Source organism: Canis lupus, chromosome 34 (genome assembly GCF_003254725.2).
Source record: "Canis lupus dingo isolate Sandy chromosome 34, ASM325472v2, whole genome shotgun sequence".
NCBI classification, from domain to species: domain Eukaryota; kingdom Metazoa; phylum Chordata; class Mammalia; order Carnivora; family Canidae; genus Canis; species Canis lupus.
The window spans coordinates 18622458-18648046 of record NC_064276.1 but is presented as its reverse complement, the minus strand read 5'-3'; the positions used below and the strand labels follow the sequence as shown (position 1 = coordinate 18648046).

At 38.4% G+C, this 25589-nt stretch overlaps 1 protein-coding gene across 5 annotated transcripts; it reads left to right on the top strand.

The window, feature by feature from the left end:
* The first annotated feature begins 512 nt into the window (after positions 1-512).
* TRA2B (transformer 2 beta homolog) lies at positions 513-18771 on the top strand. Of its 5 annotated transcripts, none has more exons than XM_025451209.3 (9): positions 513-807; positions 12056-12189; positions 13220-13382; positions 14455-14643; positions 14849-14964; positions 15850-15933; positions 17151-17210; positions 17771-17841; positions 18348-18771. In XM_025451209.3, the coding sequence occupies exons 1-9, from the start codon at positions 772-774 to the stop codon at positions 18356-18358; spliced, it is 864 nt and encodes a 287-aa protein (XP_025306994.1). In that variant the 5' UTR covers positions 513-771; the 3' UTR covers positions 18359-18771. The 5 variants fall into 5 exon arrangements, with proteins under 5 accessions (XP_025306994.1, XP_025306993.1, XP_025306998.1 ...); XM_025451208.3 differs by having other exon boundaries at positions 17768-17841; XM_049105742.1 differs by lacking the exon at positions 513-807 and adding an exon at positions 6906-7181 and having other exon boundaries at positions 17768-17841.
* The last annotated feature ends 6818 nt before the right edge of the window (positions 18772-25589 follow it).

Here is a 25589-nt window from a genome sequence, read left to right as displayed (position 1 = left end):
GGCGCTTAAAATCATAGTTTACACCCGTGTTTAACGGTTCTTCCTTTCTGGACCACTAACTTCTTTCAGAATAGAGATTGTGTCTGATGTCAGCACCTGGAGATCTGAGAGTGCTTCACCATTTAATAGGTGCTCAAATGAAGGTTTTTTTCAGGAAGGATGCATCCACAACTGAAGCTAAATAAGTGCAAGGCGGTAAACCATGGGTCGCAGTAGAAGGACATGGGGTCTCTCCAACCAAAAGGCGGCACAAAAACTAATAAGCACAAGAAAGGAATCAAGGATGGGAAAAAAGGGCATCTCCTCCTTCCCACCGCCGCGACGCTTTCCCTGGAAAGTTCCAGAAGAGATGAGGGCGTGGCCGGTGACATCACCACGCCCCTCGGCGACCACCAACCGCAGGCGCAGGCCGTCCAGCACGCTTACTTTCCCGCCTCGCTGAGACCCAGAGATGGTGGGTGGGGCTGGGCGGGCTGCGAGGCTTACGTCACGTCCGGTTCCGGACGCGCCGCCGCTAGAAAGGGAAGACCGAGCGCCGAGGGGCGGGGCCAAGAAAGCGCGCGTTCTGAAAGGGGAGGAGCCGGCTTAAGGAGCGCCGCGTCACGTCCGGCAGACTTAGAGCCCGTGCGGAGGCGGTGCGGAGCGCTTCGGTACTCGGCGGCTCGGGAGCCCGTGCGTTCTGTGAGGCTGCGGCGGAGCCTCTATACAGAAGGCGCCAGAGGTTGGCAGCTTCGATTGAAGCCCGTCGAGCGGCGACAGCAGCTAGGAGTCATGAGCGACAGCGGCGAGCAGAACTACGGCGAGCGGGTACGTAGAGGTGGTGCAGGGGGCGGCCGTGTGGTTCCAGCTTGCATCTCTTCCCAGGCCCGTCGGCCTCGGCTCCGGAGACGGGCGATTTAGACTCCGAAGTCTGAGTCTTGGAAGCACAGGAGTGGGGTTTTAAAAGCCCTTGCGAATAGTGTCGTTAGTCACGAAGTAGGCCACTGGCGGGTTTGTGTGGCCCGCAAGTCGAGACGGCGGTTTTTTTCCGTTAGAAGAGGGGAGAAAGATTAAAAATGGCCGCTGCGTCCCCTTGGTGTTGGGGGAGGGGAGCGGTATCTCATTTCGCCGTTGCTCTCCTGCGAAGCCTCGCTGCCGCCATCTTGGGCCGGCTGGCCGGGCGAGCTGCCAGAGGCACAAAATGGCGGAGCAGCCGCGCGTCAAGGCGGGCCCGCGCCTCACAGACCGAGCGGGGGGAGGAAGGCAGCGTTCTCTGGGAGGGTTGGCCCATCGTTTAGCTTTAGAATCGTTTTGTGGACCCCGAAAAGACGGAGTCTGGGGTGTTCTTGGGCCTTTTTTACGTCGGGGAAACTAATCCGAGGTAGACAAGTTCTGGGCCCGTTAGAGGGGGTTTCGCGCGGGCTTTTTGTCTGGCCTAAAGGGAGTGCTTTTTTCCGATATCGAAAGTGTTTTCTTTCAAAGGAAAAAATCGTTATCGGTATCCGATGGACGACACCCTGAGGCTACAGAGGTTTTCTTGTTTTATGGAGCAGATATTTATTTTCTAGGGGACTGTGTAGAAGAAACTGACGGGCAACCATGTATGGCGCCGTTATTTCCTTTGTTTTGAGGCATTCTACTTGTGTGAGCCACAGCTTATGTTGGTACACTTTGACTTTGCCTCCACTTAACCCAAATGTTGAGTTCGGTAGTGGTTTGATTAGATTGCGGGAATAAGACCGCTTCCGGGCTTAAAAAGCGTGTGGTAAATAAAGCGTGGTTGCAAGCCTTGGGTATTCATGAAGATGCAAAAATACACAAAGCTTGTCAATCTCGGGCATTCGGAGGATATGGAGAATTTCTTCGAGTGAGATTAATGAAAAGCACCAGAGACCTTGATTTTTTTTTAACTTGGTAAGGATAAAGAAGTTGGGTGCTTTGACAGTTGACTTAAGTTTTGCCTTCTAGTGCCATCCTAAGATCTCAATAGCGGTCGTCAGGTAAATCTATTCAAATACACTAGCAAACTTCTATGAAACCGATTTGGGGCCCTTCATTAAGAGGGCATTTTTTAAAAACTTCCTGTCTTAGGCCCTGAAACTTTGTAAAATTTACTGTGTAATTTTGGAACCAAATCTGATTTAACTTGAGTAATGAGGCTTCACCTATTCAGAGAATACTGGCTTTTTACATTTTCCTTTAAGACGGTTGGTTGCACCAACATCAGTGCCTGTACGAGTATTTTTAAGCTCTTGCTGTCCACCGTAAGAAAGTTTGGACCCAACCTACAAATTGTTAAGCAGTGATTGCTGATTCTACCAGTTGACTATATACCGTTGAATCTAGTCATCGGTGTTTGGAACGGGGGAAGCAAATGATAACTTTTAAGTCTTCGGTTTTCTTAAACAATTACTGAGTACTTTTTTGCGCTGCGAAGAGAATACAAAATGGCCGGTTTCTGAGAAGCGCTCTTAGTTGAATATACCTGAATAAGTTACTTGGAATGGTGTGCTTGTGAAAACGAACATTGCCCAAAAATAAATTGTCGTATTTTACATAAGGGAGGAAATTGCTGAAGGTAGGTTCCTGGCTTGAAACAGCTCTGGGTTGCCATCCTAATAATTTGACATTTTTTGATTTTTTTTTTCTGGTTAAAAATATAAATCCTTGTTTTTTCCACAATTTTGTTTACATAGGTTAGGTATTCGCTAAATTCTTATAAAGGAAAGTTACATGTTAGAAATTGATTTTTTTTTTCCTTACATAAGTTTTGAGTCCTGGAAGCATTTCTAAACTTCGTAGTTTTATTTGGCATTTTGTTTTGTATGTAGATTGCTTTCCAATTGGTGTATTGGAAGCCGAAGAGATTAGAATAGACCTTAAAAAAGGTTGTGATTCCTAAAGAACTCTGGCAAAACCCTAAAGCTTAATGGAACAGATTAGATATGATGCCATAAACAAGACTTAAGTGTTTGTAACAGGTCTGATTGGCTAAAAACATCCTTTGAACTGAAAGCCGTGAAAAAGTTGGATTCAGGGTAATAATCTTGGACATACCTGTTAATAGCGTCTCTGGAGCCTGAAAAATTGTAGTAAATCCACTCTAGACCCTTAAACCTATCAAACTTGATGTAAGTCATTAGTAAAAGCCTGATTGGTACCATTAATGTAATCACGTGTAATACAAATCTCCTTGGTTTGGCTGGAATTCCACCCAACCCTCCCTTAATTTAGCAGTCCAGAATTGAGACGTCTCTGTTCCTGAAGCCCCAGCATAGTTCCGGAAGTATTTTTTCCCCATTTCTTTAAACTTTAGAAGTTCACTTCCTAAATAGGCTGGTTGCATGTGTACAATAAATTGTTCTGTTTGATCACCCCTATTGAGTGAATATACTGACACTTAGAACAGTGGTTCAGTGTGTGCCCCTATTTCGTTTTAAATGCGTACTCACGGTATATTCTAGAATTTTTGTCCACATCACATTTTAGTTATGGCAGAGTAGTTGTGGAACATTTCTCATGAACGTTGATAGATTTAAATTAAAATGTCTCTAGAGTCACTTCCTTGATGTAGCCGAACTTGTGCAAAATAAAATTTTTCATTTCCGAGTATAGTTCTTTTCCAGTACTTTCCAAAAATTACTGGCAAGCATTTTTGGGGAATAGTTGACCACCTTTGCAAAAAGAAGTATTCATAGCAGTTGTGTCACAATCTGGACAAGTAAGAATATAAGAGTTGGCTGCAAGTTTGGAGGTGAGGTACATGGTGATACTTGGGTAATCTTTAAGGACCAGTAATGGTCATAATATTTAGGATATGCGATGTTTGTGTGGTCTTGTTACTAGTTTAATGTTCTACCTTCCTAATGATTGTAATTTCTTTAGATTCTGCAAATACATCTATACTTAGAATCCAGACACAAAGGAAACACTATTGTATAGACCAGATGGTTTTGATTTCTGTCCTGCTGTCAAGATTACAATAGCAAGCAGTTTAAGAAAATATTCTGGTAGGGTATTGGCTATGGTTTTTGTAGAAGTAATATTTGCAATGTTAGGTACATTGTCTTTAGTCTTATTCTTTGTGGAAATGATTAGCATCTGGATACCATCCCATCAAACTGCTTTTCAGATTTCTGCAGTTTTTCTCTTCTGCTTAATCTTGGGTTGTCTTTCTGTATTCTTTGTTTTTAGCCCCTAACTTTGAATTCTGATTTTCAAAAACTGAAACATCTCAATCTATTTCTAAAGAATTACAGCCATCGCACCAGTTCCTTTAATAAAGGATTGAATTTCCAGTGGGAGGAAATAGTTTGCTTTGTTTTACTGTGAGTCTGGTTAGGTACAAGTCTCTTGAAGAAACCAGGTTGAAGAATATTTTTCTTGGTTTTAATGTTGATGTTATCTGGAACTAGAAGGTGGCATTTTCAAACTGAAATTACAAGTGATTACAAGGTAAGTACTCGTTTTGTCAAACGATTAAAGAGGAATCCGGTGATGAGAGATGTTAATATCATTTACCTTTTCTTCCTCTATCTCCAATAAAGCCCAAAACCTAAGTGATAAACTTAACATTTCATAGTTCACATTTTGCCCAAGAGAATAACAGACCTACAATTGTGTATATTTTTTGAGCCTTTGCATTCTGTTATGATTAGTTTTCATTTGTGAATTTTTTTTTATTTTATTTTTTATTTTTTAGAGGGAATAGAGATTGATGTTCAGGAAATTTTAAGTGTTTTATCCAAGCTTAGTTTTTTGGGGATGTGGGTTAACAACCAATTTTAGGTGGTGGTGTCACTTAGTTTTGTTTTTAATTAAGCCCAAAAGAGGTTTTCACTATAGCAAATTAGTTTTCAGATTCCCCAAAATCTTTTTGAATTGGGTTGTGGAAGTTATTTTCGGATTGCTACTTTGATCAACTTAGATTGCCCAATACTGCAGCATGCATGTATGAGACCCCTTTTCAGAGTCTATTATTGATGCAAGAGATGGGCTTACAAGTCAGATGAGCCAAGGAATATTCTGTCTTTTGAAGCTTTTTCTCCACTCAATCTTCTGATAGTGTTTGACCACAGAAAATTAAATAGTCCATTGATATGAGCATTAACCTTTAAATTTATAGCAGGATCAGCACATTTTTCTTTGCCCTGTTTCACGTTTTAAAATATTACCTTGTCAGTTCCCTACGGAGTTTATACACGTTTTTAAAAGTTATTTGAATTCCGGTTGTAATCCCTAGAGTCATTTTAACCAAAATTGTGCTGATGATGGGAGAAGTTTCTGCTTATTTCTAAGTAGGATCTCTTAACCAAATGGACAATAACATTAGCCCCAGTAGTTAGTTGTCTGGTTTTGTTAAAGTGGCCACTTGAGCTTAGTGTTAGTAGTTGAGTTGAAATAAACTTAATATTTACATTATCTACCAGCATGTTTTGATCTTCAAAAATAAAAGGAAGATGGTTGGGAAGGGATAATTAAAAAGGCAGGAAGGCGTCCATATTGAAAAGTTACGATACCTAGAGCTTTGGCCTCCGTTCTAGTATATTTATGTATCTAAGGCCCTGTATCAGTATGTTATCCTTAGGTGGCCTTAAAGAGGAAACCTGCTTGGGCATTCTGATTCCATGATTACATTTGTGCTGCCAGCAAACATTTCCCATTACATTTTAGTGATGGATATTAAAAGAAAATCAATTACTGTGACTCCCTTAAATAAAAAGCTATTTAAATTTTTTCCTGGACTAAACGATAATTGACTTTTTAAAAAAACTGGACTGAAATTTGTGCTTTCTTAGGAAAGACATCACAACACTTCCCACGATAGCCATGGTTGTCTTTATGCCCGGATATATAATGGCTTTTTTCCTTTTTTTTTTTTTTTTTTTTTTTTAAGAACCTTTAACCTTGCTCACCCCAAAAGAAAATAAAACTAGTAGTGAGGAAATTGTTAAATGAAAGATCATAAGGTGAAGTACAGGATAACAAGGAGAATGAGGATGCTTTGTGAGGACTATTTTGTTGAAGGTATTCAACAGACACTAGAATACTTTTTGATCTGTTTAGTGATGTGGAGTTTTTAATTTCAGGAGGTGAGCTATAATTTTCTCTCAATATTGCCACCTTTAAAAAGTAGGGTTTCTCCTTTGGACTGCAGAAGATTTTAATACTTTGTTCATTGAGGGGGAATTTACAGGAATCTTTGAAAACACCACTGTTGGATTCAAGTTTGTTCTGCTTTCCTTCATAGCTACATGGATATAGTAGTTGGTTGACCTGATTTTGTCTTTTTATGATTTTAGTACTAAATTTAGTAGTTAGACCATATTTTAAAATGTCACTAGAGCAGTTTTCTAAGGGTGGGTTTTGAGCACTTCAGTCCAAATTTTGATTTCCCTGATGTTGTCTTCTACAGCGCTCTTTAAACATGCAGTACAAAAGTGTGTGACATTAAATACATTTTGTTACCTTATTATCTAGACAAGTCACAAGTTGTAAAACCTCTCCAACCCTGAGCCTTGTCATTGTGCAAATGAATTGTCCGTGCTTTCCTTTCTTGCACTTCTGTATTAATGTGTCATTTTTTTACTAGAAATGTGCTTTTGACACTTGACATTTTCTATTGATGAATACAATAAGTAAGAAGTGTGAAATGTAAAGTTCTTAAATGTTAGATTGAACAGCAAATGTTCAGTTGCGCACTTCGCTTTCAATTTAAGCATGATAAAAAATTTGAAATAGACAGTTGAGGTTGATACCTGATATTTTAGAACCAACAGGAAGCTAGTTTCAGTTTTTTGAGCTGCATACTCTAGCTTTTTTTTTTTTTAATCCAAAAAAGGGAATTTTTTTTCTAGTTTCAGTTTTGGCACTGGATTTTATCCTGGAGTTTTAAAATATCTTCATCCTGTTCTTTTTCTATTAAGGTTAATGTTGAAGAAGGAAAATGCGGAAGTCGTCATTTGACAAGTTTTATAAATGAGTATTTGAAGCTCAGGAATAAGTGAAGCTGAAATTTGAAAAAATAAAAGAAAGAATGCATGCTAATTATCAGACCAGAAGTCCCACTTGTAGAATATTGAGCAATTTGTGTGAAGTGGGGAAGATGAAAGAAGTCAGAATTTGAAACGGAAGAATGAAGAAAAGAAATAAAAATGAAGTTAAGATAAGAAGTAATCTGGAATCAGAAAGCACTACGCTAAGTAATTACTAGTCTGTTTATGTGTCCCTGTATATTTTGCTAAACATGCATGCATTATTTGTTTAATAGAAGAAAATATATACAGGGCAAAGAAGTGCCTTCCAGGGGAAACGTTTAAATTAGGTAATTCTAATTTTAACTTCTTAGTCAAATGATTGAAATGCAATTTAAAAAAATAACCCTTTGTAGTCAAATATGAGGCAGGAATGAGCTCTCCAGCATGGGTAACAGTTGCTTCATGTTGTCCCTCCAGATTTTTTCATCTGACTCTGCTGGTCCTGGGGCATGAGCGAGTACCTTCAGAGTTGGAATATATTTGTCATAGTTTTCCCAGAGACTGTTGCCAGGACAATTATAGAACCAACTCTCAAAATTTAAGCAAACTAGTGAACAGGGTAGTTAGCTCCTTTTGGCATTAATGAAAATTTTTCTTTCCAGATGGCATAGTGGAAAGCTATGACCTCTTAGGCCCTACCTTTTAAGTTGCAGGTTCTATATTCACAAGGATGATTCTTAATTCTTTCCTGTTTAATGCCTATTCCAGCTGAATGACTAGGATTACTGCTAAAAAAAAAAATACAGTAGCTTCCCTTAGAATGAGGTGGGTCACACAAGTGAACAGGATCTCTAACTCGGTGGCAATAGTGGTAGTTGCTTTTCATTCTGAAAACCGCTTTATTCCTTTTTCTCATTTTCTGCAATTAACAACTGTTATAATGATGTGAGTGGTATGGATTATAAAGTAGCTTTATTCTGGTTCCCCACTCCCACTAACTGGGAAAAAAAACTTTCAAAGTTCTATTATTTCCCCTTCTGTGTGTTTTTAGTTGAATAAAAGAACCAGGTGATCAGTGTAATGTTAACTTTTCAGTTGGATGCGACAAGTAACGGGTCAAAATTATATCCAGTGGTAGCTAACCAACAGTTGTCTTCTGTTGGGAAAGCTAAGGGTATCACTTCTCCTTCCTGAAATGAAGATAACCTAAACTTTCTCTGAGAGTTTTCAGATCTTCTAGCTCTTGGAAAAAGTGGCTTAAGTGACATTTCTAGAAGGATCTCTTTTCTGGAGGTTTTTAGGGCCAATTGTCAATGGAAGATTTGTACTTTTTATAATTCTTGTGTTTTGCAAGGAGAAGAAAATTATTCCCATTTATGGTAGTATCCGGCACTTGTTTTGTCCCAATTATTTGTAAAATATTTTTGCCATGTATAAGTAACATTAAGTTAATTTGTATTCTGAATTACATTACAGATTAGGTAGAGAGCTAAGGTAAAAGAGATGTGAGTAGATACTCTGTTTAAGTCCTTGTATTCTATTATCGGGAGATCTGAAAGGTCCTTGTCCAAAAGAGGAAAGACCTATTAGGCCTCTATGTGGAAGGAAAGTAGTTTGGAATTGATTAAATGGCCAAAGCTGGATAGATGTATGGCAAAACTAAACAGTGATGCTGGTGGACTGTCCTTCAGGGTTTCCCCCACCACCACCCCTTGGCCAAAGCATCTTGGAGTATGACAGTGCCTCCTTCTCTCATCCTGTCCTAGTTATTAGGGTGGTAAGAGGGAGATGGATGGGCCTCTTGTCCTGGGCAGGTGGAACAGAGAAAATGAGAGAAAGTTCGAGGAAGATGCTTTTGCCAAGAAAAATCAGTAAGTAGGAAATATAATACTCTGAAATTGAATAAATAATTAGGCTTTAATTAGCATCTTGTATGGTGCTCATAGGAAATGGTCAACTCCAGAATTACTAAAATGAGCTTTAGTTTAGGGACCTGTATTCTTAAATGCTGTGTAGGTTTACTGCATTATCTCTGTTTAAGAGCCACTTTTAAAATCTAAATAATTGAATCCAGTTTCTAAAATAATACAGGAGAAACTTAATGATTTGATTCACATGGTTTCTACTTCATCTCTTTCAAAAATGTCTAAGATACTGCCATTCTTGGAATAGGAAGATGAAGTTATTTTGTTGAAAGGATTAGGTTTTTTCCTGACCTGCTCTTTTTACGTTCTATATTGTTAGTATATGACTAAGATCCAATCTATAAAAACTTGATTCTCTGAGCAAAAATTCAGGGAATTTTTTGGCTTTATGTTTATTAAGTTCATGGTCCTTTTGCTTGAGGTATTAATGTCCAGAGTAGTGTTTTTGGTAGGGTTTTAATGCATTGACACAAAATTTTTCAGCCCTGTGAGTGGACTTTAGAGTTTTCTTTGTGAGGAGGCTTTCCCAGTTGGTTGTGTAGATTTGCCCACTGATTAAGGTTTAAAGTTAACTTTGAATTTAGATTTGCCTAATTTAGGTCTCCTTTCTTCTGGACAGGCTAAATTTTCTTGAATATGTTTTCAAACCAGTTAATGGCCAGCATAACTACAAAAAGGGGTTTAACTTCTTTAAGAAACATCCTTGACACGAAAGGTGGGAAGAGATAGAGACATTGTTTAGGTGTTGGTCTAACCAAGCTTCAGTATTATAAAAGGGAAAGTCTTTGCATTTTTGGCTGGTGTTTCTATTCCTGGTCTAAGAAGTGATTGCTCACAAAATGTATATGCATATAGCCAGTCAGTTTTAGGGCCTGAGAGAAAAGCTTAGAGTTTCACAGATAATGTGTCTTTGGCCCTTTATCTTCTTTTCTTAGTGTGAGCAGACTAGTAAAGCAGGTTAGAATAAGGTTTTTCTGTTTAGTGAAGCAAGAGGCTTAAAAAGATCTTCCTATCCTCTCTTCTTTTATATTTTGGCCACTGGGCTTACTATTTGTTGACTACAAGTATTTTATTGGTAATCTTTTAACTCTTATTGGGAGTTAAGGTGAGCATATTCCGCTCTCTTTTCCAGAGTAAACTGTTTTCTTTGGTTTACAGTAACAGCTATAATCATTCCATGAAGTAATCATTTCTAGCATTGAAATAAACAAAGGCAGTTAACCTTGGGGGTCCCTGTTTTCTAGTTTTTCTTTTAGATTTGCTTTTGCCTGTGATGTCAGAAACCACACCCCTATTATTGAGAATTTCTTTGTCCAAGGAGAGGAGGGCAGTGGATTGTGCTTTTAAATGTCTGAGTATGCAGAATATTTCCCAGAGAATGCCAAGAGATTATTTATTGGGGTCCCTAAAGCTGCAGTACACCTTTAACCATTCCTTGTTGTTAAAGGTAGCTGTTTTCACTAATAAGAATATCATCTTTTTCTTTGAATCTTTTTACAGTCACTCATGGGGGGATGGAGAGGAGGCGGTCACATTTTATGTCCCTTCACACCGTGTTTTATATAATGAAGTCTTAACTGGGAAGTTTTCTAGAATTGTTTTCAGGCCTAGAGACCAGAAGTTGTTTTGCTGGCTGAGTTACTTTCTTTCCTATTCTAAACTTGAGTTTCTTTTGTATTGCATATAACTTTTTTTCCCTGAGCATCATAGAAGTGATCTTTCAAATTTTCTCCCCTCATGTTGTAGAACACAGAATGTAATCTAAAAAGGCTGTAACTATAATTTAATATCCTATGCTATTCTTTTTAAGAATGTCCAGAATACTCTGAAAATCTACCACACAGGGAGGTCTCCTGTGATCACTTTTATCCAATAGTTTCAACATAAAGTCTTACCCCCCTCCAAAGACTTACTGTAATGTTTTGGTTCCTTTTGAGTCTGGCCATTTCTGCTTTATCTTGGGTAGAAAGGCTTTACTAGACTTGATGCCTTTTAATATGCCTTAAGTTGGATAACCTGAAATAAGGTTGTCTTCTTTGATATACATACCTTAGCTATCAGCCTCAGTGGGTTTGTTCTCTTAATCCGCTGTTTCTGTTTTGGTGCCTTGGCAGAATATTTCCTTAGTTCCATTATTTTATATGGTTGTCTTTTCTGCTGAGTTGACTGTATGCTTTGGCTCATTGATGAACCAGTTACCCTGTTTACTACCCATTCTTTCTCTGATTTCTTTAGAGATCTTCATTACTGTGCCATTTATCTACCAGGTAGTCTAGTTTTGATGGGAAAGCTATACAGTATATACCTAGACTTTGGTTTTTATGTACAATTCTGAACTCCCTCCCTTCCTGGACCCAGATAGAGCCCCTGATTTAATCTGTTCTTGTTTTAATATGTCCTTTATGTACCTTTCCTAGTTATTTATTCCTTGATCCCTATCAGTTTGCCCTGGTTCATCTCCATTTAGCCAGGGAAGCTGTAGATTTCTGGCACTCTTTCAGCTCTTCCTTCTGTACAGTTACTACCTTTCTGCCATGGCTCCATCTGGTTGCTTTGAGATTCTTAAGGCCCTCCCACCATGGTTAGATGGAATAAGGTTTAGTGTTCTTCAGGCTGGTCCTTGCTTTCCACTAAGTTTCTGCCTTTTGCTAGGACTTGAAGCAGATTGTCCCCTGCCTCGATTTTTCTCCACTCAATAATAAATATAACTTGAAGTTTGAGGTCTTATGGGAAAAAAAGGAATTTTAAAAGTAAGTTTTGTGAGTCTCTCAAAGGATTTTGTTTTATTGATGGCAACTTGATTGAAATATAGGTATAAGGTACAGGTGTCATAGTTAATAAGATTCTTTCTCACCCTAGTCTTTATGGAGTAACAATCCCAAAACACAATCCTTGGACAGTTCCCTTAACTGCTTGGCTTTGGCACCCCTTTCTGAAGAGTGGGGTCAGTTAACTCTTATCCCTGCTCCAGAAAAGGTGGAAGTTTAAGTTAATTGGCCTATGTCAGTTGGAGCAATGTAAATATACCAGGTATATTCAATTCCTGCCCTTACCTATGTTTTTCTTATCTTGGAAGGGGATTGCTTTCCCTCACCATTTATCTCACAGCAGCTTATTTGTTTTTTAAAGTTGCCCAGAAAGTATACAAATTAAACTTTTGACATCTACGTGTAGGAATCCCGTTCTGCTTCCAGAAGTGGAAGTGCTCATGGATCTGGGAAATCTGCAAGGCATACCCCTGCAAGGTCTCGCTCCAAGGAAGATTCCAGGCGTTCCAGATCAAAGTCCAGGTCCAGATCTGAATCTAGGTAAGAAAGACTGTCTTGGGATTTTCTTCTGTTACTCTTAGCTTTGAAATTGGTGTGTGCTTTGAAAATTAGGAAGATAGAGAGGGTTAGATCATTTGTTGGCTTATTTAATATTGGTACTAGCAATGAACTTAATCATAAGTTCTGAGACAGAAGACTAAGTGGTTAAGAGCCTGGGCTTTTGGCGTTAGGGTTCAAATCTTACCTCTATTTTTTCTGGCTTGGGCAGATACTTAACCTTTTTCCACCTTAACTTCCTTATCTTTAAAAGGCGAGTTAGTGAGCAGTAGTTCTTCAGAATTGTGAGGATTCACGATGAGTTTAGGTATGACAGACTGCAGAACATTGGCTTTCGTAACTACAATTCTTGATAAATAGGTGTAGTCTAATATACATGTGTGTACAAAACAAAAATACCTTAACACAGCGCCTTTTTTTTTTTTTTTTAATGTTGATGAATAGTAGGCTATATGTCCTCCTTTGCCCAGGACAAGCCCCAGTTTATGCCTATTGTCAGGCATAATTAACTGTACTTCTTTTCTTTCTTAAATGTATCCTGTCTGGTTTAGATGACAGTTCATATGATCACTGTAGTTAAGAGCAATTGATTGGTTTTAAAACACTGCTGGAGGAAAACTATGGTGATGGTGATTTTACCTTAAGTGAATGATGGGCATAATGGGAGAAGCTGAAAAATAGAGGGTGGTATTCTGAGGGGGAAAGTGGCCACAAATCAAGCTAGTGTGAAGTGCTGCATGTCTTATGAGTATGAAATTTTTGAGTGTTCGTCTTGAGCATGTTAGTTTTGATCTCCTTGATCTTAATTATCTTAAATGGAAGAGAGCTGGTAGTGGTTTGGAGCTCTTCCTAACAGAATTGAGATGACTGTAGATAAATTAGAAAAATCTTGATCTCCTGTTAGTGTATGTCTGAGTTGTGTTCTATCACTTTAACTCTAGATTAATTAGAAGAAGTGAAAGCTGCATCTTACCAGTTACTTAGTTATGACCTTGAAGCCTTTGTCTTACAGGTCTAGATCCAGAAGAAGTTCTCGAAGGCATTATACAAGATCAAGATCTCGGTCCCGCTCCCATAGACGATCCCGTAGCAGGTCTTACAGTCGAGATTATCGAAGACGGCATAGCCACAGTCACTCTCCCATGTCTACTCGCAGGCGTCATGTTGGGAATCGGGTAAGGTGAAAAAATTATTGTTGAAGCAGTTTCCTTTTGTTTTGAAATGACTGATTATATTTGTTAATGGACCTTTAGCGGTGAATACACGAGTTCTTTAGAGACTTTTTAGTGTTTTGAGGATAGTCTCTTCAAAGATACTTAGGTAATGGTGTACATTTTGTCAATCAGTCACACGTAAGCAAGACATGACGGTGTGGCTCGGCTCATCAAATAGGAAATCCACTTTTTGCATTACTGTTAAAATACTAATGTTAGGTCTCATAACATGTTGGTATGTACCATACTAATATTGGATTTTTCTGGGTTAGCTTTATTATTTTTTTAGAATGCTTTCTTGGTTTTCCCATTTTAATTTTAAGTGAGTTCATTTTGAGTACTTTGTTTTTCCTTTTAGCTTATAGAGATAATGCTATTCTTATGCTTAGAATAAATTCCTAGGATGTGAATCCCTTGGGTAAATTCCCCCTCCTGTTTCCCACCACAAAAATGCCAGTTTTGATATTCACTAGTATGAGTCCCTGTTTCCTCCTCCATTCACACACGGGTTTAATTCTGAGGGTGAACTTCATTTTGCCGTTTTTCTGCCCATTCTTGGGGGGCTTGGGGGGCAGAGGGAGGGATTCTTCAACCAGGTTCCATAGTTAGCATGGGATCCCATGTGGGGCTTGATCTCAACCCGGAGATCATGATGTGAGCCAAAATCAAGAGTCGGGTGCCTAACCAACTGAGCACCCAGGTGCCCCTTTTCTGCCTGTTTTTAATGCTTGCAGCTATTGCCATAACACTAATTTTAAATTCTAATTGTTGGTATGCCTGGTTGGCTCAGCAGTTGAGTGTCTGCCTTTGCCTTGGGGCATGATCCTGGAGCTCTGTGACTGAGTCCCGCATCAGGCTCCCCCACAGGGAGTCTGCTTTTCCCTCTGCATGTCTCTCTCATGAATAATCTTTTTTATTTTTTTAATTCTAATTGTTGATTTAAATCTACTTTATTAGTGACATTTGAGGTAATTTATTTTAACTTTGGTTTATGATAAATTTTGAAGTTTAAAATTTATTTTCCCATTTCTAGGCAAATCCTGACCCCAACTGCTGTCTTGGAGTATTTGGATTGAGCTTGTACACTACAGAAAGAGATCTAAGAGAAGTGTTCTCTAAATATGGCCCCATTGCTGACGTGTCTATTGTATATGACCAGCAATCTAGGCGTTCCAGAGGATTTGCCTTTGTATATTTTGAAAATGTAGACGATGCCAAGGAAGTAAGTTAAAAGTCTACCTGTATCTTTGTAAAATAGTGCTACTATTGACTCTTAAGTACTAATGAACTTGGATAGGACAATTTTTTTAGGGTATGTTTATTTATACATTTACTTATAAATATGTAGAAAAATCTAATTTATAGTTTAGTGGATAGTTCGTGGCTTCGTCCAGGGTGTACATAATAACTTAATGTATCTTTCGAAGGCAAAAGAGCGTGCCAATGGAATGGAGCTTGATGGACGTAGGATCAGAGTTGATTTCTCTATAACAAAAAGACCACATACCCCAACACCAGGAATTTACATGGGGAGACCTACCTAGTAAGTTTTCTTTTTAAGATAAAGATGGATGGCTGAGTGCATTTTCTGTAAGAACTCTATGTACTAGGAGAAAGTCTGACGTTTCATCCAGTCCTGCCACTAGGACTATAGTGGACTAGGACATTATAGTCCTTGGAACTATGACTATAATGCCATAGATCATTCTGGGCTTTTTTTTTTTTTTTTTTTAACTCCGTAAAACTGTTCAAAAGAATAATCAGTGGAGACATGGTACTTGTGCTGCACACTGTAATTGGTAATTAATAGTCTTGATTAGAACATTTTTTCATAATGGAATCTTAATTATTATAGTAAAGTCAGCTTTGTAACATTACTTGTGTGCATGTTTTAGTTTTTCTTTAAATATTCTCACTTCTGAAACGACATTCATCCAAATATTTTAATTTTCCCTCCTAGGAGAATATGTGGGCTTAACAAATAAACTTTTGAAGGCAAGTTTAGCAGAATGTGTGTATCCCTTAACCAAAAGTTTTTTTGTTGTTTTTAGGTCGTTTTTTAAATATATATTTATCTACATTATTATAGGGGCCAGAGAAAGGACAGTGTTTATCTAATGTCAGTGGAATCTTAAACCAGGAATATTGTTTTCCAGTTAACTTTCCTATTAGAAAAGGCCCATCTATGAATTAATTAGGGTAATATTTATTAGAAAATGATCTTCATTTTTTGCCCAATAAAGGAGAGTAAAGAGATTATACTTGAAGCAGTTGTCCAGTCATGTCTTTAGAGCTCAGCTGTGGCCTCCAAGACCCAAATGAGCCATCGTGCTATTGTCTGAACAGTTTTAAACAGTAACAGTCATATGTAGTTAAATAGGGAAGGAATGACATAAGGTATCTTATGAAGGTATATTATTATTCATAGTGGCAGCTCACGCCGTCGGGATTACTATGACAGAGGATATGATCGAGGCTATGATGATCGTGACTACTATAGCAGATCATACAGGTAAGGTAACCATAAAATGAGATTTAAGTTGCCAAAAATTAAAAGAAGTATCTCCTCCTGAATCAGTTGCAACATAATTTAAGGCAGTGCTACACCTAAGTTTTCATCTTTATTAAAATCACTTTTTATATATTAAATACAGAAACCTAGATTTTTTTTCTTTTTTTCAGAAACCTAGATTTTTTTTAAGGTTTAAGTGTCTAGTCAGTTTAATATGTACATGTATTTTTTTTTTAATTTCTTTTTACATTTTTATTCATGAGAGACAGGGCGAAGCAGGCTCCTTGCAGGGAGCCTGATGTGGGACTCCATCCTGGGTCTCCAGGATAATGCTCTGGGCTGAAGGCGACGCTAAACTGCTGAGCCACCCGGGCTGCCCCTGTATTTTCTTAAACGTCAAGTTGTAAGCCAACTGAAATCCTTTTAAAGTCATTGCTTTATAAAGCCATTTTTATGGTTTCTAATGTATGATGCACTGGAGAAACGGAAAAGCTAAGTCTTATAAGAGTGCAAAGAAGTAACTGCTAAAGAGCAGTAATTTAGCAAAACAATGGCTAGAAGTTTTTTTTTTTTTACTACCAAAAGATTTTATACGTTTTTCTTTTTAGGGGGTTAGTATGGAAATAAATACTTAGAATACTTTTGAAGATAAAAATGGGGTAAAATTATTTTAGCTGCAGCAGGTCACTTAGACCCTGTCTTGCTTGTGAAAATGTCAATTGTATAATAGGTACTGACCCCAATAGTAATCCTTGATGCCTTATTGAGGTGTGGGGGCCTTTTTTTTTTTTTTTTTTGGTACATTATTTGGAATGTTTAAAGAAGTTAAAATGGTCAGCCTACTATCTGTGGAAGTAAACCTTTAAGCATGCTTCTGATACTATGGTCCAGCATTTTATCCCCAACAAAAACTTTTTTTGAGAGAACATTTGTGTGTTAATTGGCACTTAGGGATTAATCTATGTGGGGGCTTAGAACGTTAAACTTTCAGGTTTTAATTCAGTTAAGCATTTACTTTAGAAATGTAATTTGTTCTGTTACTCATTTTAGCCACCAGAGAGAGCTCTATGCCAGTTTGTAAAAAGGGTGGCAAAGGTAGCACTTAAATCACTTATTTAAAAACTACTTTTCACTTCTCTGGGAGTTCTAATTTTACTGTATAAATGTATCATTTTTAAAACTTTAAAAAGAAATGTGTTGCTTTTCTGCCTTTACAGAGGAGGTGGTGGAGGAGGAGGAGGATGGAGAGCTGCTCAAGATAGGGATCAGATTTACAGGTATGGCAAAGTATTTAAAATCTGCACAGTAAAATGGCTCACCTAAAGACACTTGGTTTTACTAGAAGTATGTTTTAGTAGTTAATTACAAGTTGCATACACAAATTGGATTGCATGAAATTCATAAAATACTAAAACTGGAACCAGTGATAGTGTGTATATACATGACTTCATTTTATGTTTACAGAAATGAATTGGGCTTATACTAGGCAATTACTCAGTGGCACCATTTTGAACCTTAACATGAGATAGTACAAATTAAGGTCACTGATAAGCATTTATTTAAGTTTTCATTCGTTATAGCTATTTTTTTTTGTACTATTGCATTTTTGTTAGCTTTTAATGAGCATCTCAATAAGCAAGTGAATATACAAGTCTTACAAAACCACTTTGAAGCACTAGTAAAATTTATTTTGGGAGTTCATCAAAAGGTGTTTGGGTTTAGTGGTTTTTGTATTTAAAACAGACTTTGAAAATAACATGACTATTGGTGATCTTTGTCATTTAATCTAACTTCAATCTATGGAGTCTTAGATGGTTTTGACATTTGTTTACAGAAGGCGGTCACCTTCTCCTTACTATAGTCGTGGAGGATACAGATCGCGTTCTAGATCTCGATCATACTCACCTCGTAAGTTTTTACCTTGATACGATTTTATGTATTACAATAAACTTCTTGAATTTAAATTATGGCAGATAGTTAATTCAGGTAGTTTTATCTATATTATAACATATACCCTCCATTTTTGTGTAAGTTTCAAGGAAGTATATTGAAATGATCTTGGAATCTTGTTGCTAACCCAAAAATAGTAAATGTATACTAAATTCTGGTCACCATTTGTTGTAGCATTTTTTTTAAAGGGGAGTGCTTCTAATTTTGTACAGCCTGGAAACAATTGGGTGGCTTTAAAAACTTAGTTCTTGTGGGTCAAGTTACACTTCCATAGCTATTTCTATTTAATGTCAGTTCTTTGATTTCTAGTGTAACCCTTAATAGGAGAGTCTTCCTCTATTTTTACAGGAGAGAATCTGATGCATAGAATTTTCGAATGGTAGAATAGTCTGAAAGTCTCAACATTAAAGTATACTTGATAAATATGCTTCAATACTGAGAGACTGATTATTATTTCTTCCTAGGTCGCTATTAAAGCATGAAGATGAAGACTTTCTGAAACCTACCCTAAAGTTGGGATATTGTTTGTGGACAATATTTTTTATTGTCTCCTGTTTAAAAAGTGAACAGTGCCTAGTGAAGTTAGGTGACTTTTACACCTTTTATGATGACTACTTTTGGTGGAGTTGAAATGCTGTTTTCATTCTGCATTTGTGTAGTTCGGTGCTTTGTTCAAAGTTAAGTGTTTTCAGAAAAGTATGTTTTGCATGTATTTTTTTACAGTCTAAATTTTGACTGCTGAGAAGTTTCTATTGTACAAAACTTCATTTAAAAGGTTTTTCTACTGAATCCAGGGTATTCTGAAGATCGAAGCCTGTGTGTAAAAATGTTACCAAATGGTAAAAAGCAACAATAAAGTTTGGTTTTTACTTTTCTTTCTAACATCAATGCTTAGCAGAACTGTTCAGATTAGGTTGTCAGTAGTAAATTTCAAGACAAAAATACCCATTTTTCTCCAATCCATGAAACATACTATACTTACTATACCTGCAACTAAGTGTTAAAAATTATGCTCTGTAACCCTGTACTGCTAGTATTAGAACTAAAAAATTTTCAATACAGCCAATGCTTAATGCTTCTATAACTGTGGATTTGTCAGCCTTTATGTAATCTGTATTATATAAAGCAGGGGATAAGAAAAGAGGTACACAATGTATGCCTTTAAAAGGCTATTTCTTAAAGCTGTTACAAGGGGATAATGGTATTTCAACTAGTTATCAGCAAGTGACAAATACATTCCACCACAAATGTACTCTTGTTCTTCTAGCTTTTAGACTATGGAAAAAACTGAGTGCTTCAGAGTTCGGAAAGAGAAGGGAACACTACACCTGTGTTGTGGATGAACTGAAGACTTTGCCTGTTCATTTTTTAAATATTATTTTCAGGTCCTTTGCTTACCAAAGGAAGCCCAATTTCACTCAAATGTTTTGAGAACTGTGTTTAAATAAATGCAAATGAAAAGAGTAAAAGGCTGGTACAACTCAGTTGACATATAGAAGATTTTGTTTCAACCTTGTTACTTCTAATTAGAGGGTTTTTTTTTTTTTTTAAATAGTTTAAGTCCCTTGTACAGTATTCCTTGGGCTGAAATGTGGTGGTTTTTTTGCTTTTTTTAAAAATATATAAATTGTACATTCCTGGAAAGCACATATTAAGAGGGGAGTTAGGTACATGAGTGTCTTCATTTGGATGGTGTTATATTAAATAAGTCTAGTCTCTACACTTGTCCTGAAGATGGCCAGTTCAAGGTAAAGTGCAATAAGTAAGGTAATTTTATCAAAATCACTTAATATGTCCCAGGTATTTTGTAAAACATTTTACACATACTCCATGTAGTCTGTAGGCAACCGTGAGCTATAACTTAAGTTACTTAAACAGCTATTAAATGGCAGTGCCCGGATCTGGGTGTGGGCAGATCTCCATCCACAGCCTGTGCTCTAATTTATGATGCCATTCTGCCACCAGCTTAGGTAACCATATGAAAAAAATAATAATAGGGTCACCTGACTGGCTCAGTTGGTAGCACATAGCAATTCTTGATTTCAGGGTAGTTAAAGCCCCATGCTGGGCATGGAGCCTACTTAATACATACGGTTTGTAGGCAATGTTTGCAGGCCTTAATTCATCACACTGGGTAATGTCTCCTGTGCATACCTCAAACTTCGGAAACTGTCAAGTGGATAAAATTCTGCATGTTTGTGCTTCTAAACACCTGGAATTAACTTTGTATCTGCTAGATTATTTCACAACCAGTTTGAGAGTTAGAATTGGCCCCTCACATAGTTGTAGAATGTGATCCAGAAGGGGCTGGATTATATAGTTTTGTAGGGATACTGTACGTGATGGAACATGCTACCACTTCTAGGCCCTCTTGATAAGGGAGGGGAAAGGGTAGGGTAGGCCAGCACCAAGGCAGTGGATGTGAGAACAGTGGGCATCTGGTGCAGGTCTTAGTGAGGTGCCCTACCCAAAGACCTGCTTGATCACATTATAGTGTGTGAGGTAAGAAATATAAAAGATTTCCCAGCCCTCTAATTGGACTCTGATCTAGAGTAACTTTGGAAAGCAAAGCAATCATGCCTAATTGATGCATCTGAGAAAGGTGTTGGCTTGCAAGTCATGTAATCCACTCATCCTGCCAATAAAGTTGTAAACTAGTAGTAATCAGTTGGGACTTTGGGACCTGGAAGCATTTTGTCTTAATTGCTACCAGGAATGTAATAGGCACCAAACCCTGAAGAAAATGTAGAATTTACAGGTTTGATGAGTGGAAACTCCTTTACTGTTTTGGGATAGAAAACAAGTTGTCAATGTGCTCTGTTGGTGGTCATCTGGGGAGTCTCTTGGGTTTACTGTTGCTGTCCAATTTGAAGACACAATAATGTCAAAGCCATAGGAGAGACATTGGATAATTTAGTGATTGGATAAATTAATAAGTCTTGAAATTCTTAACCTCCAGGCAAAAGAACCCAGGTTTTTATATGCCAGTACTAAGAATACATTGTTTACAGCTGCAGGCCTGATTGAAAACAAATGTAAAGTTGATTGGGAGGACTGCTGAATTAAACTAGTTAAAAAAAATTCATAATCATACTAGGGTCTTGTGAAAGCACACATTATTCAGGAAGTAAGTCAGATCCCAACAACTGGCATAAGTTCCTGTTTTTTTGTTGTGCTTTTTTGGAGGCCTTTGAGAACCCCAAGCCCTCCAAAATGCTCTTGATTCCCTTGCATAAGGAAAGTATGCCTCAGGATAAAACTAACAATTCTCAACCTCATTTCCTGCTAATCAGTATTTCAACCCTGCAAAGGCTCAAAGGGAGAAATTACGAATTATGCCAGGAAAAAGTTTGACCCAGAAGAATTTTGTTTACATTAGCAAAACTTGGTAAATTTTACAGGGGAGGATTTATTGATAGGAGTGTGGACACCAGCAGACAGATCTGCTTGTGTTTCAGACAACAGACAGATCTTACTTGATTATATAACCGAAAAATCTCTGGATCTTGTGAACATAGGCCTGACACAATAGAGAATTCATAAGACACAACTCTTTGAAGAAGAGTCCAAAAACCCGAAATAAGAACCACCTGTGCATATGAACTTTACCAGTTTTGCCAAGGGGTTGTGCAATCATTTCTGCACTTAGCTTTGTACAGGAGACAAATACCAAACTTACCAGAAATACTAGATACTGGCTTGCAGTTAAACTAGTTAATGGGAATTAAGGAAAGACACTTGTGACACAAAAAGCTAAAACTTAGGGCTTTGAACTAAATGATGAGATTCTGACATTTGTAAGGGGGGGCAGGTATCCCCTCTCCAATCCTGTGCAGGTTTTAACTAGTATCCTTTTATTTGGTTAAAGGCCAAATGGAAGGCATTTAGGGCATTAGGGCTTAATAAAAGTCATCCTGTCCCTGAGGATTGCAGAGTAGTAGTGGTGGCTCTGGCAAATAATAGATTATGCAGATGTGATTTTCCATTCACTTAGTTTTGCCAATGTGTAGATGGACGGGCATTTTAAGTAGGAATGGGTACTACTTGAGAATAAGTTTCCTTATTCGGACAAATAGGGCCCTTGATGCGTGCCTACAATCTAAAAGGTTTTTTCATCCTGGTGAACATCAGAAGAAACCTTTACGTGGGAAGAACAGTTCATCTTTCCATTGAGAATTTTTGAATTCCCGAAGGTAGGCAAACTTACCCTCTGGATTGAATCTGGCCAGTTTGTTTCCAGCTTTTCAAAGCCCTAACCATTCACTTAATGCATTGTGTATGACCACCTTCACATTTTCATTTTTATTTTTTTATGATTTAAAGGATTTCATTTATTCATGAGAGACCTAGGCAGAGGGAGAAGCAGGCTCTCCCGCAAGGATCACAGTGCAGGATTCCATCCCTGATCCCAAGATCAGGACCTGAGCCTAAGGCTCAACCACTGAGCCATCCAGGTATCCCCACTGCCTTCACATGATAATGGCTGCATTGACTAGTTGTGACAGACCGTGACTCAAAAAACTGCCAAGTAATTACTGACCTCTTAGAGGAAAATTTCTGCATGCTGATAACTAATTTAGTCCACAGGTGACTGATCCACCTCTCTCCACCCTGGGCCTGATTTATAGGTAGCTCTACCCTCTCTTCCTGCAAAACCCAGAATTAGACTGTTGAATGTTTTAGACCCACTTAGGTGACCCGGATGATTAACGGTAGTTTTCCTACTGAGAACTAAGTTTATATCTCCACTGTGTTGGTCTAGAAAACTGAGTTCATGGCTATTTCCTGGACAGTGTCTTGTGAACTCACTCACTATATGGCTAATTGGCAGCAGGATAGGAGGGTTGGTAATAAAGCAAGGGTAATGAAAAGTTTATCCCTTCCCCCAGCAAATAATGAAAATACCTAACCCTTAGTTTCACTGTGAAGTATAATCCTAGAAGCTTTCCGATTTTGATGGTGAAAACTGCTGAAGTCCTAAGAAACCAGGTATCTGGTATGAGGGATCCTGCTGTTTTGTGCCTATTAAACTTTAATACTTTGAGTGCATCCAAGGATGAGTAATATTGGGAATACAGCACAACTGTCTTGCATTATTCATTCCATTCACTGGTGCAGAATTCCCCACTATGAGATCTGATGATGGAATTACATCATAAATTTTGGCATATCATAGGAAAACCATTGTGCTAGGATGAGTACCTAGAGCTCTAAGCGAACAAAAATGCCCTCTGTTTTAACCTTACATTCAATTTAACGTTACACATTCAACTTTTATAAATAACGTGGTCAGAGAAGACATTTACTTAGTATGACATTTGAGTAGAGAAAAGAGGTAAAAGTGAGCCATATGGATGTCAGAAAGAATATTGATGTACATATGTTGGTTTGTTCAAATCTAAGGCACACCAGGGAGGCCAGACCAGCGTAAGTAAAAAAAGGAGTAAGATTAAGTAGGAAGCAAAGAGCCATTATCAATTTGTGATTTTTGTAGACCGTAAGGAAAATCTGGCTTTTACCTGTAATGCCATGAAGAACCATTGGGAGTCTTCAGTGGAAGAGTGAGCTGATGATAAAAGCTCGCTATGGAGTGCCAGTCGATGTGTAATGAGTAGAATGTGGTCCTCATCATCCAATGGGAAAGATTGGGACGTAGAAGGGATTTCCTTATAATATGGAAGACGAGCATGTTCTAGAGAGACTTGGGATGCTATGAGATCCCAGGATCCCAGTAGAGAGGCCCTGGCTAGGCTTGGGTCAGATGACCCCAGTACTCCTGGGTTTATGATCATGTTTACAAGAGTGTAAGCCATAAAACCAGCATATAAATGTGAGGTTTTTGAGAGCCATACATATGGAGGCTGAATGGTCACTCAGCAGAATTTAGTACAGATGGGTCTCTAGACTGATCCATACTCTGGAACATTTGTTTCCATAATTAAAACTCTCTTACACTTAGTTGCCAACCTTTTCAACCTTGTGGAGTTCCTCCAGATACTCCCAAGGGTGGTCAGCTATTGCTGTGTAATAAACCATAAGAACTCAGAAGCATACAGCAAGTATTTAGCACCTGATCTCAGCCAGGCTCCCCGTCTGGAGGACAGCCGGTGTTTGTTACTCCAGACGGCAGTGGCAGAGACAGGCTGGCTTCACCCTGCAGGTGTGTGGGTCTGCTCCACATGTCTCAGCCTCCTGGGAAGAGTGGGCAAGCCAGCACATGTTCCTCTCCTCATGACAGCAGAAACACAAGATAGTACATTTCAAGCTAGTGCTTGTCTGTTAACTTTGCACGGCAAAAAAGCAAGTCACGTGGCCAAGGAAAAAGCCATGGGATGAGGAAATTACTACTTTAGTTGGGGAGACTGCAGAGTCCCGTGCAGAAGGCACAGATAACAGCCGGCAATCAATCTACTGTACCAGGTTTCCCATTGCTGGTATTATGTGTGTTGTTTTCTCAGCTTCCCAGCAAGCAGATCTGTCTAGGATACTCCCCAGTGAGTTTTGCTGCAAGGCAAAGACTAACATCAAAGATGCAGAAAATACTAGATATTAACCCAGCCTTTTCTGTTTATAGAGCGTATGCATGTGACCAGGCTTGGTCAATCAGATGCATCCAAACCTGACATCTGGAACCAATAACCCCCCAAAAGTAGGGACAGTAGAAAATCTATTTGAGGGGGTCAGCTTCTCAAAAGGTGAAGGATAGGTGCGGAGGAGGGTGAGGGATGAACCTGGGAGTGGGAGGTATTGCTTGCTCCAGTGGCCAGATGGCTTGTCTGTGTCAGCAGCAGCGGGCAAGCTGTGATGACCAGGGTTTGGCAGTGCTCGTGACCACACTGAACTGACTGGTGTAACTTTGGCTGTTAAACTTCCTTCCAAGCCTGTTTCTCCCCTCTTCCTGCAGAGTCTGCAAACTACCAAGTGGTCTTATTCAAAAAATATAATAAAACCACCTCCTTTTCTGCTTAAATCAGCTGGCATTTTCTATTTTTTACAACCAAGAATTGTCACTGATAATACTTCTCAGTTGTGATGCTGAATTGGTGGCGATCTCAATTCCTAGCCCTTCTAATCCATTCTTCACTTAGCAGTGAAAATGAACGTCTTAAAATATAAATAAATCAGACCACATCACTCCTTTGCTTTGAAATACATACCCCCTCAAACCTTGTCATGACCTTAGCACATTGTCTGACGTGGAAAGAAAAAAACAATGCAATCTTTCCGTGGCATCCTGTTGCCTTTAGACTTAAATCCAAACTCTTAGTAGCCTGCAAGAATCTTCATTACTGAGCCAACCACCTAACACTCCAAGTTCCTCCCAACTTTTCTCTCGCAACTGTCTTCTGCATACCAGGAGGAGCTTCCTTGGTTTTAGGAATGTGCAGCAGGAGCTCCAACAGTAAGCCACTTGGGAAGAGGAGGAGAAAAAGGTAAGATGGAGACACCCTGGAACTGGGTGCCTCATGATAGTACTTCTCAGGCTTGGAACCAATTTTTTAATCCTTATTTTGCTTACTGCCTGCACGGCCTTTGTAATTACAATAGTGTTTGTTTTAAAACATGCTTCGAGAAGTAAGCAGCCTAAATTTTTTAAACTTCTTAAGCTATAAAATAGGCCTACAGTCTGATGTTGTTTAAACTGGCTTATTTTCTCAATACAATGGATATATTTTTTATTAAAGCTAATAAGTTGCCAGACTCGT